The 15,817-nt window shown below is 40.7% G+C and overlaps 1 protein-coding gene across 1 annotated transcript in view; it reads left to right on the plus strand.

Moving 5' to 3' along the window:
* The window catches only part of klhl5 (kelch-like family member 5), a 157,280-nt gene that overhangs the window by 110,902 nt on the left and 30,561 nt on the right, over positions 1–15,817 (plus strand). Inside the window, exon 8 of the mRNA XM_061977040.1 lies at positions 2,748–2,960. Within this exon, the coding sequence (XP_061833024.1) occupies positions 2,748–2,960 (213 nt within the window). The remainder of the gene's footprint in view (positions 1–2,747; positions 2,961–15,817) is intronic.

A 15,817-nucleotide genomic window follows, 5' to 3' on the forward strand; every position in this document is an offset into this window, starting at 1 on the left:
CTCTTTAAATACCGATACCATACTTGCCATCCTTGAGACCTCCGATTTCGGGAGGTGGGGGGGGAGTATATTTACAGCTAGAATTCACCAAGTCAAGTATTTCATATGTATGTATATAAGAAATACTTGACTTTCAGTGAATTCTAGCTATATATATATAGATAGATAGATAGATAGATAGATAGATAGATAGATATATATATATATATATATATATATATATATATATATATATATATATATATATATATATATATATATATATATATGAGAAATACTTGAATTTCAGTGTTCATTTATTTACACATATACACACTAGAGATGCGCGGTTTGCGGACACAACCGCGGAGTCCGCGGATTATCCGCGGGTCGGGCGGTTGAAATAAAAAAAAATTAGATTTTATCCGCGGGTCGGGTCGGGCGGTTGAAATAAAAAAAAATTAGATTTTAAATAGATTCAGGCGGGTGGCAGTTAAACCAATTCGGAAATATATATACATAGTTAAATGTTGTTACCCACATACGAAAAACAAGCAGGCACCTGCAGCATATGCCACAACAGAAGAAGAAAAAAAAAAGAGATGGCAACGCCGGCAGCAAACGTGGTACGCGACAAACTAAAAAAGGGAATACTAAAGACCAGGGGAAAAAAAGGCCAGAAAAGTTCAGAGTGGACTCGTTTTTATGAGGTTGTAAATCAGGATGAAAGTAATGCTGGCTACGTGATTTGCAAGAGCTGCGACGCTGTTTATGTCTACGACAGTCACAAAACCGGGACATCTAACATGGTGCATCCATCCATCCATTTTCTACCGCTTATTCCCTTTTGGGGTCGCGGGGGGCGCTGGAGCCTATCTCAGCTACAATCGGGCGGAAGGCGGGGTACACCCTGGACAAGTCGCTACCTCATCGCAGGGCCAACACAGATAGACAGACAACATTCACACTCACATCCACACACTAGGGCCAATTTAGTGTTGCCAATCAACCTATCCCCAGGTGCATGTCTTTGGAGGTGGGAGGAAGCCGGAGTACCCGGAGGGAACCCACGCAGTCACGGGGAGAACATGCAAACTCCACACAGAAAGATCCCGAGCCCGGGATTTGTGCAAAACCCCGAACCTCCACAAACACCCTGAGCATGAGCAGTTTCGTCCGCCGTGATCCCAGAAGAGTGCCACAGGATGTTAAAACAAGATAGAACGCAGCTGCCTGCACCAGTTTGAGTGGCGCGAGCGCGCTTGGAGGTGTGCTCAGCGCGGCTCCCAGATGATTGCGCACTGGTGTGCGTCTGGGCCGTGACAGCGTGGCACGCATTGAATGTCTCTGCTGAATTGGATCGGTCTCCTTTCTTTAACAGGCAAAAGCTTTATAACCTCACTAATGCCTTGCATCGTCTATATTAGATATATAACAACGGGCGGGTGCGGGCGGGTGCGGGCGGGTGCGGTTTTGATTAAATGTTAGTTCGGGTGGATGGCGGATGGTTGACGACTTTTGTGATACGGTTGCGGATGAAATAATTGCATATCCGCGCATCTCTAATACACACACATAACACTCATCTACTCATTGTCTAGTTAAGGGTTGAATTGTCCATCCTTGTTCTATTCTCTGTCACTATTTTTCTAACCATGCTGAACACCCTCTCTGATGATGCATTCTGCTTTGTCTCCTTGCTGTGTGCACAGTTGTGCACTGCACTCTCTAAAAGCCCTAGATGTTATTGTCACATATGCATGTACAGTAGATGGCAGTATTGTCCTGTTTAAGAGTGTCACAACATTGCTGTTTACGGCAGACGAAATACTTTACGGTAGACGAAAACGTGACTGCTGTTGTTGTGTGTTGTTACCGCGCTGGGAGGACGTTAATGAAAGTGCCTAACAATAAACCCACATAAGAAACCAAGAACTCGCCCTCGATCATTCTACAGTTATAACGTGATTGGGCAGGCACGCTGTTTATATTGTGGGAAAGCGGACGTGAAAACGGGCTGTTGACACGTCACTCAGGTCCGCCTGAATTTCGGGAGATTTTCGGGAGAAATTTGTCCCGGGAGGTTTTCGGGAGAGGCGCTGAATTTCGGGAGTCTCACGGAAAATCCGGGAGGGTTGGCAAGTATGACCGATACCGATATCAACCGATATATACAGTCGTGGAATTAACACATTATTATGCCTAATTTGGACAACCAGGTATGGTGAAGATAAGGTACTTAAAAAAAAAAAATAACATAAATAAATTAAAAACATTTTCTTGAATAAAAAAGAAAGTAAAACAATATAAAAACAGTTACATAGAAACTAGTAATTAATGAAAATGAGTAAAATTAACTGTTAAAGGTTAGTACTATTAGTGGACCAGCAGCAAGCACAATCATGTGTGCTTACGGACTGTATCCCTTGCAGACTGTATTGATATATATTGATATATAATGTAGGAACCACAATATTAATAACAGAAAGAAACAACCCTTTTGTGTGAATGAGTGTAAATAGGGGATGGAGGTTTTTTGGGTTGGTGCACTAATTGTAAGTGTATCTTGTGTTTTTTATGTTGATTTAATAAAAAAAAAAACGATACCGATAATAAAAAAACGATACCGATAATTTCCGATATTACATTTTAACGCATTTATTGGCCGATAATATCGATATTATCGGACATCTCTAATTTTAAGCGATGGCACACTTTGTGACTCATGTTAGTGGTCTTGAAATCAAATCTTACTGTTTGACCACCAGGAACATTTTCTGGAGGTGGTTGCAGGACAAGAGTTCTTGCTTCTTCCCTCGGACGAAATGGAGCAGCTGCTCAAGTCCGATGACATCAACGTTCCCGATGAGGAGACCGTAGTGACCTCTCTGCTATCCTGGGTGCTTCACGACGCCGACGCTCGCCGGCGCCACCTGCCGCTGCTTCTCGCTCACGTCCGCCTACCACTGCTGCAACCACAGGTGATGACCGTCTCCGTCTATTGCCGTCTCAAAATGTCCTTAAACGCAGCGGAGCACTCTTGTCATGTCTCTGTTTGGAGGTGGGCTTTAAGTCCATCCACCCATCTATTTTCTACTGCTTGTCCCTTTTGGGGTCGTGGGGGGTGCTGGAGCCTTTTTTAGCTGCATTCGGGAGGAAGGCGGTGTACACCCTGGACAAGTCGCCACCTCATCGCAGGGCGGGCTTTAAGTCTTTAATTGCTTTTTTTTTTAAATGCCATAGGCCAGGGGCCGGCAACCCAAAATGTTGGAAGAGCCATATTGGACCAAAAATACAAAAAAAAAAAATCTGTCCAGAGCCGCAAAAAAATTAAAAGCCTTATATGTAAGTGTTATAGAATAGAATAGAAAGTACTTTATTGATCCCTGGGGGAAATTCTGCACCACAGTTCGCTCACAATAGACAATAATGATTATAAATAAAATAATATAATATATAAATAATATAAATATATTCTACATATACTCTACATTTAAGTGCATATAATATATAATAATAATAATATAATAAAGGCAACACATGATGTGTCTATATTAGCTGTATTAGCCTACTATCAAAATGACTATGTGTCGCAGGCTGACGTTAATCTTCGTTGAGAGAAATGTTGAAATGTAATATTTATTCTACACATTTTTACAACATTGGAAAACATTAGTAAAACTGAGGCTTCTCAGAGGGTGAGATAACTTAAATTGTATAAAGGTATACTGTGTCCAAGTTAAAGGGAACAGCAGGCATACTTGCCAACCCTCCCGAATTTTCCGGGAGACTCCCGAAATTCAGCGCCTCTCCCGAAAACCTCCCGGGACAAATATTCTCCCGAAAATCTCCCGATTTTCAGCCGGAGCTGGAGGCCACGCCCCCTCCAGCTCCATGCGGACCTGAGTGAGGACAGTCTTTTCTTTATGACAGGGTGACAAGAACTAAATCATCCAGACTAGAGATACATTGTATTATTATGTTTATCTTACCTAAAAATAAATATATTTATTAATTAATTTTTTTTTTACTATATTTTGCTAAAAACATCTAAATTAATTGTATTTTTATTTGTATTTTTTCTGACTCCTTATTACATCCAGCCATAGAATTATACATTAAAATAAACATATTTGAAATAATTAATTTTAAATTATCATAATAATTCATTTAAAATGACCATATTTAATTATTAAAATAATTGCTTGTTTATCAACAAGTTTAGCATTTTATTCATTACATTTTGAAGCTCTCAGAAGCCAAGTTATGTTATATTCCTTAATATTTATTTATGCAAGTTTGAAGTATCAATTATCTAAACACAGTTTTGTTTGCATACTTTCAGGATATATATATATATATATATATATATATATATATATATATATATATATATATATATATATATATATATATATATATATATATATATATATATATATGTCTTAATAAGGTTATCCAAAAAATAGTGCTCGATACCGTAGTAGAGCGCAATATATGTATGTGTGGGGAAAAAAAATCACAAGACTATTTCATCTCTACAGGCCTGTTTCATGAGGGGGGGTACCCTCACGTACCCTGACGATTGAGGGTACCCCCCCTCATGAAACAGGCCTGTAGAGATGAAATAGTCTTGTGATTTTTTCCCCCCACACATACATATATATATATATATATGTATATATGTATACATGTATATGTACGTATGTATATATATATGTATGAAATACTTGACTTGGTGAATTCTAGCTGTCAATATACACGCCCCCCCTCAACCACGCCCCCGTCCCGACCACGCCCCCAACCTCCCGAAATCGGAGGTCTCAAGGTTGGTAAGTATGACAGCAGGCTGTCTGCTTCTAATGGATTTATTACAATCTTTGCAAGCTTAGTAACGTTTGCTGTGGTGATATACAGCCAATATTACATACAGATAATGTGTCACGAGACATGCAAATATAAATTAAATACACAGAGGACAAAAGTAAAGGTAAATAAATGAGCTCAAATATACCTAAACGAGGTATAATAATGCAATATGTATATACAGTTGGCCCAAATAGCATGTTGGCATTGATTAGATTGCAGTGACAAAATATGCCTGATCAGCACTCCACACAAATCAATAACATCAACAAAGCTCACCGTTGTGCATTCACGCACAGCTTAAAAGGTTTGGTGGACAAAATGAGACAAAGAAGGGGCGGGATAAAACACGTCTTTCTGTGGCAGCCTCAGAGAAAGTTGTACGTGTGAACAAACTACGGTGAGTTCAAGGACTGCCAAAATTAGTAGGACAAAAGGCCCTCACCAAATACTCTCATCAGTGAAGCATGTTTCATATAAACAGTGGGGATTTCTAACAATTAGGAAGGTTTGTGTCATGTTTGTCTTGCCGCTTCCGGGCGGGGGTCGGCTCGTGCCCCTCTGGCCTCGGGTCTACTTGGGCTTCCTCCTTCCACTGGGGCGTGGGGCGGGGTGTGCCCTGGGTCGCCCCGCCTGGTGCTGCTTTCATCCCTTGCTGCTTTCCTCCGGTGCTGCCCTACCGCCCTACGAAAGTCCCCCTCCTGTGTTTTTCTCCGCCCTTATTTATTTGTCTTTATTTTATTTTATTATCTATTTCATTTATTTTTAATAATATATGTGTGTATATATGTGTATGTTTGTATGTACCGTATTTTTCGGACTATAAGTCGCAGTTTTTTTCATAGTTTGGTCGGGCTCCAGTGCGACTTATATATGTTTTTTTCCTTCTTTATTATGCATTTTCGGCAGGTGCGACTTATACTCCGGTGCGACTTATACTCCGAAAAATACGGTATATGGTGAAATCTGTGTGTATGTATGTAGGTACGTATATATGTGTCGCTGCCCCGGTGTGCATTGCTGATCGCAGCACCGGCTGTGGGCGCGGGGCTGGGCCCTTATAGCCTTTTGCCGGATGGGATGCCTGGTGGGTGGTGAGTGGGGGGGGGGGAAGGGGCCAGGACGCTGTCACCTTCGACAGCGTCCTGGCCCCTTCCCCCCCCCCACTCACCACCCACCAGGCATCCCATCCGGCAAAAGGCTATAAGGGCCCAGCCCCGCGCCCACAGCCGGTGCTGCGATCAGCAGCACTACTCAATACTACTCAATACTCTTCTCCCCGTCGTCTTTGTTGTTGCGGTGTAGCGTGGAACAAGTGTCAAAAGATGGAGCTAACTGTTTTAATGACATTCACACTTTATTTAAAACAATAACGGACCTCACTAGTGCAATAACGCCGGAATCGTGGAAAAACGTCTGACCCGAACTCTCTAATAACTAAAGTTCCTTGGGTGAATAATGTAAAGTCACTACACCGGTATGTTTTAGTGCTTTCATGGCGAGTTTACTGACAGATGTACTGTAAGTAGAGATGTCCGATAATATCGGCCTGCCGATATTGTCGGCCGATAAATGCGTTAAAATGTAATATCGGAAATTATCGGTATCGTTTTTTTTTATTATCGGTATCGTTTTTATTTATTTATTTTATTTTATTTTATTTTTAAATCAACATAAAAACACAAAAAAAACCCCCACAAGAGCCCTGTGATGAGGTGGCGACTTTTCCAGGGTGTACCTCGCCTTTCGCCCGATTTTAGCTGAGATAGGCTCCAGCGCCCCCGGCGACCCCGAAGGGAATAAGCGGTAGAAAATGGATGGATGGATGGATAAAAACACAAGATACACTTACAATTAGTGCACCAACCCAAAAAACCTTCCTCCCCCATTCATTCATTTACACTCATTCACACAAAAGGGTTGTTTCTTTCTGTTATTAATATTCTGGTTCCTACATTATATATCAATATATATCAATACAGTCTGCAAGGGATACAGTCTGTAAGCACACATGATTGTGCGTGCTGCTGGTCCACTAATAGTACTAACCCTTAACAGTTAATTTTACTCATTTTCATTAATTACTAGTTTCAATGTAACTGTTTTACTATTTTATTTTATTAATTTTTTTTTAAAGTACCTTATCTTCACCATACCTGGTTGAAATTAGGCATAATAATGTGTTAATTCCACGACTGTATACATCAGTTGATATCGGAATCGGTTGATATCGGTATCGGTAATTAAAGAGTTGGACAATATCGGATATCGGCAAAAAGCCATTATCAGACATCCCTAGATATAAGTAAGAACTTTACACTACTTTATATTAGAAATGGCAACAGCGGAGGATGAATGTCCCATAACAAGAAGATAGAGAAAAAGAAGAAGCTTATCGGCTACAAAGGCGGACTTGCGCAAATTGGACTTATGCAGATCCCAAATACAAATCAGCAGGTACCAGAAGTTACGAAAAGTTCCTTTTGCATAATATTGTGAAACAAAACGCCAGATAATATATCTTACCTTATACACACACCATAATAATACTTGTATGTTTAATGTGCAGACAATCCATCTAGCGGTGTGGCTTCATAGCTTACCAAAGTCGTACTAAAACATTTTGATACATTTTTGAGTGCCGTGTGTAATGTTCTATATTTTCAATGGAACATTTAAAATGTCGGTGTTGTTTACTTGAGTCATATTGCAGTCTACACTTATCTCTTATGTGTGACTGCCATCTACTGGTTACACTTATCATTTTACCATGTACCAAATAAAATAGCTTAGAGGTCGGTAAGCACAACAAAAATGATTCCGTCCTGTGGAAGTCGCTTCCTAGCAGCTCCACTGTAGACCCGGCACAAGAGCCTAGTGTGCAGGTTTTAACAAGGTTTTAATGATCAATTGTTTTAACACAGTCTTTCTCCAGCAGAACGTGACTTTTCGGTCACGCCCGTATCCTCTCTCTCTCTCCGCTCCCGGCCGCTTACTGTTAAAGACAACAGATGATTAGCTTAACACGTACCACCTGTGAAGTCGAATCACCTGCCAACTGTGTCTCGCCGTCAGCACGGCCACGCCCCCGTCTGATGGTGCTCTGTCCTCAGCACCATGGACAGAGGCGGTGACCTTTGCTCCTGCAGGCAGCGCTGACAACATCTCCCCCCACACGTACATTAGGCGCACCGGGTTATAAGGCGCACTGTCGAGTTTTGAGAAAATGAAAGGATTTTAAGTACGCTTTATAGTCCGAAAATTACGGTAATTGAATATCCCTGGTGTATATAAATAATAAACATGAATTAATAAACATGTTTGACGCGACAAATTCTGCATGTTGTCTGTAATAGTAAAGGATTAACGACTAGCGAAGACGCAAATTAGCCGTGCAATAAAACACCGAATGATGAAGGTTTTGTGTGCTCAGCGTTCAGTTCCACCCTGACATCATACAGTACATCATTATCTTTCTTCTCATGTTCTCTCGCTGCTCCCTGGCGAAGGTAACAGCGTGATGTGATGCTCAAGCATTTGTATGCCAGAAAAAAGAAAAAAAAACGTGGTTAAAGCCCAGGGCATTGAAAACACACACACACACACACACACACACACACACACACACACACACACACACACACACACACACACACACACACACACACGCACACACACAGTACATAAACCTTAATTAAGTGTGATATCGCTCATAACTGATCTCTTCAGCAGAGACGGATCACCCCGTGCGCCCCTATTTTTATCTTCCCTACCGCCTTCTCTCTCCCGTCTCACCTCAGAAAATCGACGCTGCCCGGCCGTGATAAAACGAGCCGTACCTCGTAATCGGCGGTCAAACTGCGACCGTGCAGAGCAAGCGAATCACGAGAGCCATTGACACGTTGAACCGACAAAGCGAACGACACCGACGACATGATGAATCCCACACAGACAGACACACCGTTAATACACGTCAACTCCAATTAGCTCGCCGTCTTTTTCAGCGGCCCTGCGTTTACTCATCAAGAGTAGGCATTTTTACAAATTAATACAGTTGATCCCTGCTCCTCATCAAAACTGCATTTTTGGGGGGAATTTTCATTTCATCAATCACAATCCTTATGTAAGACACGTTTTTCTTTTTTTATGCATCCTAATCGTAAATGAACGCTAGCAATAGTCAACTTACAATGGAGCCCTTAGGAGAGGCTCAATTCTGCCTAAAAAAAACATCCAAAAGCCTCCATCAACCTTTTTTCCCCACACTTTGGTCCCTGCGGCTTATAAAACGGTGCGACTAATATGTGGATTTTTCTTTGCTAACTGCCATAATGTTTTGTATTATAGTTTTCATATAACACTGACAGAGACACTGAAAGGGTGTGTTATTGTTTGTGATATAGCGCCATCTTTTGGAAGAGTTTTCTCACTGGGTTGAACTTCCTGTTTCACGCCTTAAACCTTAAGTATAACCGTCCATAGCGTTCTGCTCGAAAGGATTCTTCATTCATCATTAACTAATGTTTGTAAGTTTTACAATATAACTAGTGGCTCAATTCCTCCCATAAAGCGCTCTAAAAAACTCCATCAACCTTTTTTCCCCACACTTTGAGTCCTACGGCTTATAAAATGGTGCGACTAATATATGGATTTTTCTTTGCTAACGGCCATAATGTTTTGTATTCAACAAATAGTTTTCATATAACACCGACAGAGACACTGAAAAGGTGTGTTATTATTTGTGATGTAGCGCCATCTTTTGGAAGAGTTTGCTCACTGGGTTGAACTTCCTGTTTCGCGCCTTAAACCTGAGTATACCTGTCCATAGCGTTCTGCTCGAAAGGATTCTTCATTCATCAGTAACTAATGTTTGGAAGTTTTACAATATAACTAGTGGCTCAATTCTGCCTATAAAGCGCTCTAAAAAACACATCCAAAAGCCTCCATCAACTTTTTTTCCCCACACTTTGAATCCTGCGGCTTATAAAATTATAAAATGGTGCGACTAATATATGGATTTTTTTTTGCCAACGGCCATAATGTTTTGTATTCAACAAATAGTTTTCATATAACACCGACAGAAACACCGAAAAGGTGTGTTATTGTTTGTGATATAGCGAAATCTTTTGGAAGAGTTTGCTCAGTGGGTTGGAAATGTACTTCTTGTTTCGTGCCTTGAACCTGAAGTATAACTGTACATAGCGTTTCTGCTCAAAAGGATTCTTCATTCATCACTAACTGTTTGTAAGTTTTACAATATAACTATTGGCTCAATTCTGCAAATAAAGCGCTAAAAAAAAAAAACATCCAAAAGCCTCCATCAACCTTTTTTCCCCACACTTTGAACCCTGCAGCTTATAAAACGGCGCGACTAATATATGGATTTTTCTTTGCTTACGGCCATAATGTTTTGTATTCAACAAATAGTTTTCATGTCACACTGACAGAGACACTGAAAAGGTGTGTTATTGTTTTTGATGTAGTGCCATCTTTTGGAAGAGTTTGCTCACTGGGTTGAATATCCTGTTTCGCGCCTTAAACCTGAAGTACAACCGTCCATAGCGGTTCTGCTTGAAAGGATTCTTCATTCATCACTAACTGTTTGTAAGTTTTACAATATAACTAGTGGCTCAATTCTTCCAATAAAGCGCTCTAAAAAAAAACATCCAAAAGCCTCCATCAACCTTTTTCCCCTACACCTTGAACCCTGCGGCTTATAAAACGGCGCGATTAATATATGGATTTTTCTTTGCTAACGGCCATAGTGTTTTGTATTCAACAAATAGTTTTCATATCACACTGACAGAGACACTGAAAAGGTGTGTTATTGTTTTTGATGTAGTGCCATCTTTTGAAAAAGTTTGCTCACTGGGTTGGAAATGTACTTCCTGTTTTTGTGCCTTGAACCTGAAGTAAGTAATAACCGTCCATAGCGTTTCTGCTCGAAAGGATTCTTCATTCACGACTAACTAATGTTAGTAAGTTTTACAATATAACTAGTGGCTCAATTCCGCCTATAAAGCGCTGTAAAAACCCATCCAAAAGCCTCCATTAACCTTTTTTCCCCACACTTTGAACCCTGTGGCTTATAAAATGGTGCGACTAATATATGGATTTTTCTTTGCCAACGCCCATAATGTTTTGTATTCAACAAATAGTTTTCATATAACACCGACAGAGACACTGAAAATGTGTGTTATTGTTTTTGATATAGTGCCATCTTTTGGAAGAGTTTGCTCACTGGGTTGGAAATGTAGTTCCTGTTTCGTGCCTTGAACCTGAAGTATAACTATACATAGCGTTTCTGCTCAAAAGGATTCTTCATTCATCACTAACTGTTTGTTAGTTTTACAATATAACTAGTGGCTCAATTCCGCCTATAAAGCGCTGTAAAAACCCATCCAAAAGCCTCCATTAACCTTTTTTCCCCACACTTTGAACCCTGTGGCTTATAAAATGGTGCGACTAATATATGGATTTTTCTTTGCCAACGCCCATAATGTTTTGTATTCAACAAATAGTTTTCATATAACACCGACAGAGACACTGAAAATGTGTGTTATTGTTTTTGATATAGTGCCATCTTTTGGAAGAGTTTGCTCACTGGGTTGGAAATGTAGTTCCTGTTTCGTGCCTTGAACCTGAAGTATAACTATACATAGCGTTTCTGCTCAAAAGGATTCTTCATTCATCACTAACTGTTTGTTAGTTTTACAATATAACTAGTGGCTCAATTCTGCAAATAAAGCGTTCAAAAAAAACAAACATCCAAAAGCCTCCATCAACCTTTTTTCCCCCACACTTTGAACCCTGCGGCTTATAAAACGGTGCAACTAATATATGGATTTTTCTTTGCTAACTGCCATAATGTTTTGTATTATAGTTTTCATATAACACGGACAGAGACACTGAAAGGGTGTGTTATTGTTTGTGATATAGCGCCATCTTTTGGAAGAGTTTGCTCACTGGGTTGAACTTCCTGTTTCGCGCCTTAAACCTGAAGTATAACCGTCCATAGCGTTCTGCTCGAAAGGATTCTTCATTCATCATTAACTAATGTTTGTAAGTTTTACAATATAACTAGTGGCTCAATTCCGCCCATAAAGCGCTCTAAAAAACCCATTTGTTCTGGTTTTATGTAGGCATTGTGAATGATCGGCAACATTTGTTTTTAAATGTACACTTCCACTTTAACACACCACACACACACACATCAAACCATGTACTAGCATGCAACAATCAGAGTCTTTCAGCGTGGCATAACTAGGACAATATGCCTCAGAACTGAATCAGTTCATATGGTTTTTCCGATGAATTGCCAAAAAGCAGTGCAGAAATATGCAGGAAAACATCAAACATGTCATCATTATCCAGCGGGATTGTGTGTGTGTGTGTGTGTGTGTGTGTGTGTGTGTGTGTGTGTGTGTGTGTGTGTGTGTGTGTGTGTGTGTGTGTGTGTGTGTGTGTGTGTGTGTGTGTGTGTGTGTGTGTGTGTGTGTGTGTGTGTGTGCGTGCGTGCGTGCGTGCGTGCGTGCGTGCGTGCGTGCGTGCGTGCGTGCGTGTGTGTGTGTGTCAAGAAACGCTGTGAGGTAAAGAGAGAGCACATTCTGTCCAAAGCACGCCCCATCTTTGTCTTCTTCCTATGACACACATGCACTAATGGAGGCTCACCCTAATATGCCCTCACCGGCTGAATGCAATTGAAGGATTCTCCCTGGTGTGTAAGCTGCTTATCCATTTAGCTCGCCTGCTGTACGCTCTGCACGCCGACTTAGAGAATTGATTTGATTCTGTCACTACGCTCAATTAATTTAGACAGCGACTTTGCAATGCAGGAGGAAAGAAAAACGTTGTTTTCCCATGTAGGATTTCATGTCCTCACCGGCTGCTCTATATAGTACACTGTAGTGTTGTGTTGTCCCCATACCAATATTTGGTATCATATTATGTTAGATCCACTATGGACTGCACTCTCACACTATTATGTTGGATCCACTATGGACTGGACTCTCACACTATTATGTTAGATCCACTATGGACTGGACTCTCACTAGTATGTTAGATCCACTATGGACTGCACTCTCACACTATTATGTTAGATCCACTATGGACTGGACTCTCACACTATTATGTTAGATCCACTATGGACTGCACTCTCACACTATTATGTTAGATCCACTATGGAATGGACTCTCACTATTATGTTACATCCACTATGGACTGGACTCTCACACTCTTATGTTAGATCCACTATGGACTGGACTCTCACAATATTATGTTAGATCCACTATGGACTGGACTCTCACTATTATGTTAGATCCACTATGGACTGGACTCTCACAATATTATGCTAGACTATAGACTGGACTCTCACACTATTATGTTAGATCCACTATGGACTGGACTCTCACACTATTATGTTAGATCCACTATGGACTGGACTCCCACTATTATGTTAGATCCACTATGGACTGGACTCTCACTATTATGTTAGATCCACTATGGACTGGACTCTCACAATATTATGCTAGACTATAGACTGGACTCTCACACTATTATGTTAGATCCACTATGGACTGGACTCTCACACTATTATGTTAGATCCACTATGGACTGGACTCCCACTATTATGTTAGATCCACTATGGACTGGACTCCCACTATTATGTTAGATCCACTATGGACTGGACTCTCACACTATTATGTTAGATCCACTATGGACTGGACTCTCACACTATTATGGTAGATCCACTATGAACTGCACTCTCACACTATTATGTTGGATCCACTATGGACTGGACTCTCACTATTATGTTAGATCCACTATGGACTGGACTCTCACACTATTATGTTAGATCCACTATGGACTGGACTCTCACACTATTATGTTAGATCCACTATGGACTGGACTCTCACAATATTATGTTAGATCCACTATGGACTGGACTCTCACTATTATGTTAGATCCACTATGGACTGGACTCTCACACTATTATGTTAGATCCACTATGGACTGGACTCTCACAATATTATGTTAGATCCACTATGGACTGGACTCTCACTATTATGTTAGATCCACTATGGACTGGACTCTCACTATTATGTTAGATCCACTATGGACTGCACTCTCACACTATTATGGTAGATTCACTATGAACTGCACTCTCACACTATTATGTTAGATCCACTATGGACTGGACTGTCACTATTATGTTAGATCCACTATGGACTGGACTCTCACACTATTATGTTAGATCCACTATGGACTGGACTCTCCCACTATTATGTTAGATCCACTATGGACTGGACTCTCACAATATTATGTTGGATCTACTATGGACTGGACTCTCACTATTATGTTAGATCCACTATGGACTGAACTCTCACAATATTATGTTAGATCCACTATGGACTGGACTCTCACACTATTATGTTAGATCCACTATTGACTGAACTCTCACTGTTATGTTAGATCCACTATGGACTGGACTCTCACTATTATGTTAGATCCACTATGGACTGAACTCTCACACTATTATGTTAGATCCACTATGGACTGGACTCTCACTATTATGTTAGATCCACTATGGACTGGACTCTCACTATTATGTTAGATCCACTATGGACTGGACTCTCACTATTATGTTAGATCCACTATGGACTGGACTCTCACTATTATGTTAGATCCACTATGGACTGGACTCTCACACTATTATGTTAGATCCACTATGGACTGGACTCTCACACTATTATGTTAGATCCACTATTGACTGAACTCTCACTGTTATGTTAGATCCACTATGGACTGGACTCTCACTATTATGTTAGATCCACTATGGACTGAACTCTCACACTATTATGTTAGATCCACTATGGACTGGACTCTCACTATTATGTTAGATCCACTATGGACTGAACTCTCACTATTATGTTAGATCCACTATGGACTGGACTCTCACTATTATGTTAGATCCACTATGGACTGGACTCTCACACTATTATGTTAGATCCACTATGGACTGGACTCTCACTATTATGTTAGATCCACTATGGACTGGACTCTCACTATTATGTTAGATCCACTATGGACTGGACTCTCACTATTATGTTAGATCCACTATGGACTGGACTCTCGCTATTATGTTAGATCCACTATGGACTGGACTCTCACAATATTATGCTAGATCCACTCGACCCACCCTCCAAGGTTTCTCATTGTCATCCCATTGGGTTGAGTTTTTCTTTGCCCTGATGTGGGATCTGAGCCGAGGATGTCGTTGTGGCTTGTGCAGCCCTTTGAGACCCTCGTGATTTAGGGCTATATAAGTAAACATTGATTGATTGATTGATTGATTGCATCACATGTTATGTAGACCACAAGGAAGTGTTTTTACATTCAGAAAAAATAAATAATAATATGACTCTTTTAGTGCGGTGCGCCTTATATATGAAGACGGATCAAAAATGGACCATTATAATCCGGTGCGCCCTATGGCCGGGAAAATACGGTACACCCCCTCTTGGCTTCAGACGACACGTTCCCCTTGCATGTGGTGGCTGTGATTTAGGGCTGAAGTGTGGGATGAACGGCTTTGAAGGCATTTATTGGTGACACGGTTCTTAAGGCATTTATTGGTGGCAAGGGTGTTTTGGCTCTTCATCCGACCGGGTTTGGATTTCCCAGCGTCGCTCTCATCAGCGTCACGGGTTGATTTCCATGTGAGTGCTTGAAGTAGCACGTCATTCAAGATAACGAACAAGTGCTTTATCCAATCACATACAATGATGTTTTTACAAGGCCCCAGATCCTTGTGTGGAGCTCAGCCAACTACAAGGATCTGGTTGGTGAGAGTCAGGTTTGTGATTTTACCCAACGCAAGTCAAAATTTTACCAAACTGAACATTTGTGCAATATTATGATAAAAGTTGGAATTTTACTCGATAACAGTCGCAATTTTACAAGAAAAGCTCAA

This window comes from Nerophis lumbriciformis, linkage group LG16 (genome assembly GCF_033978685.3).
Source record: "Nerophis lumbriciformis linkage group LG16, RoL_Nlum_v2.1, whole genome shotgun sequence".
Lineage (NCBI taxonomy): Eukaryota > Metazoa > Chordata > Actinopteri > Syngnathiformes > Syngnathidae > Nerophis > Nerophis lumbriciformis.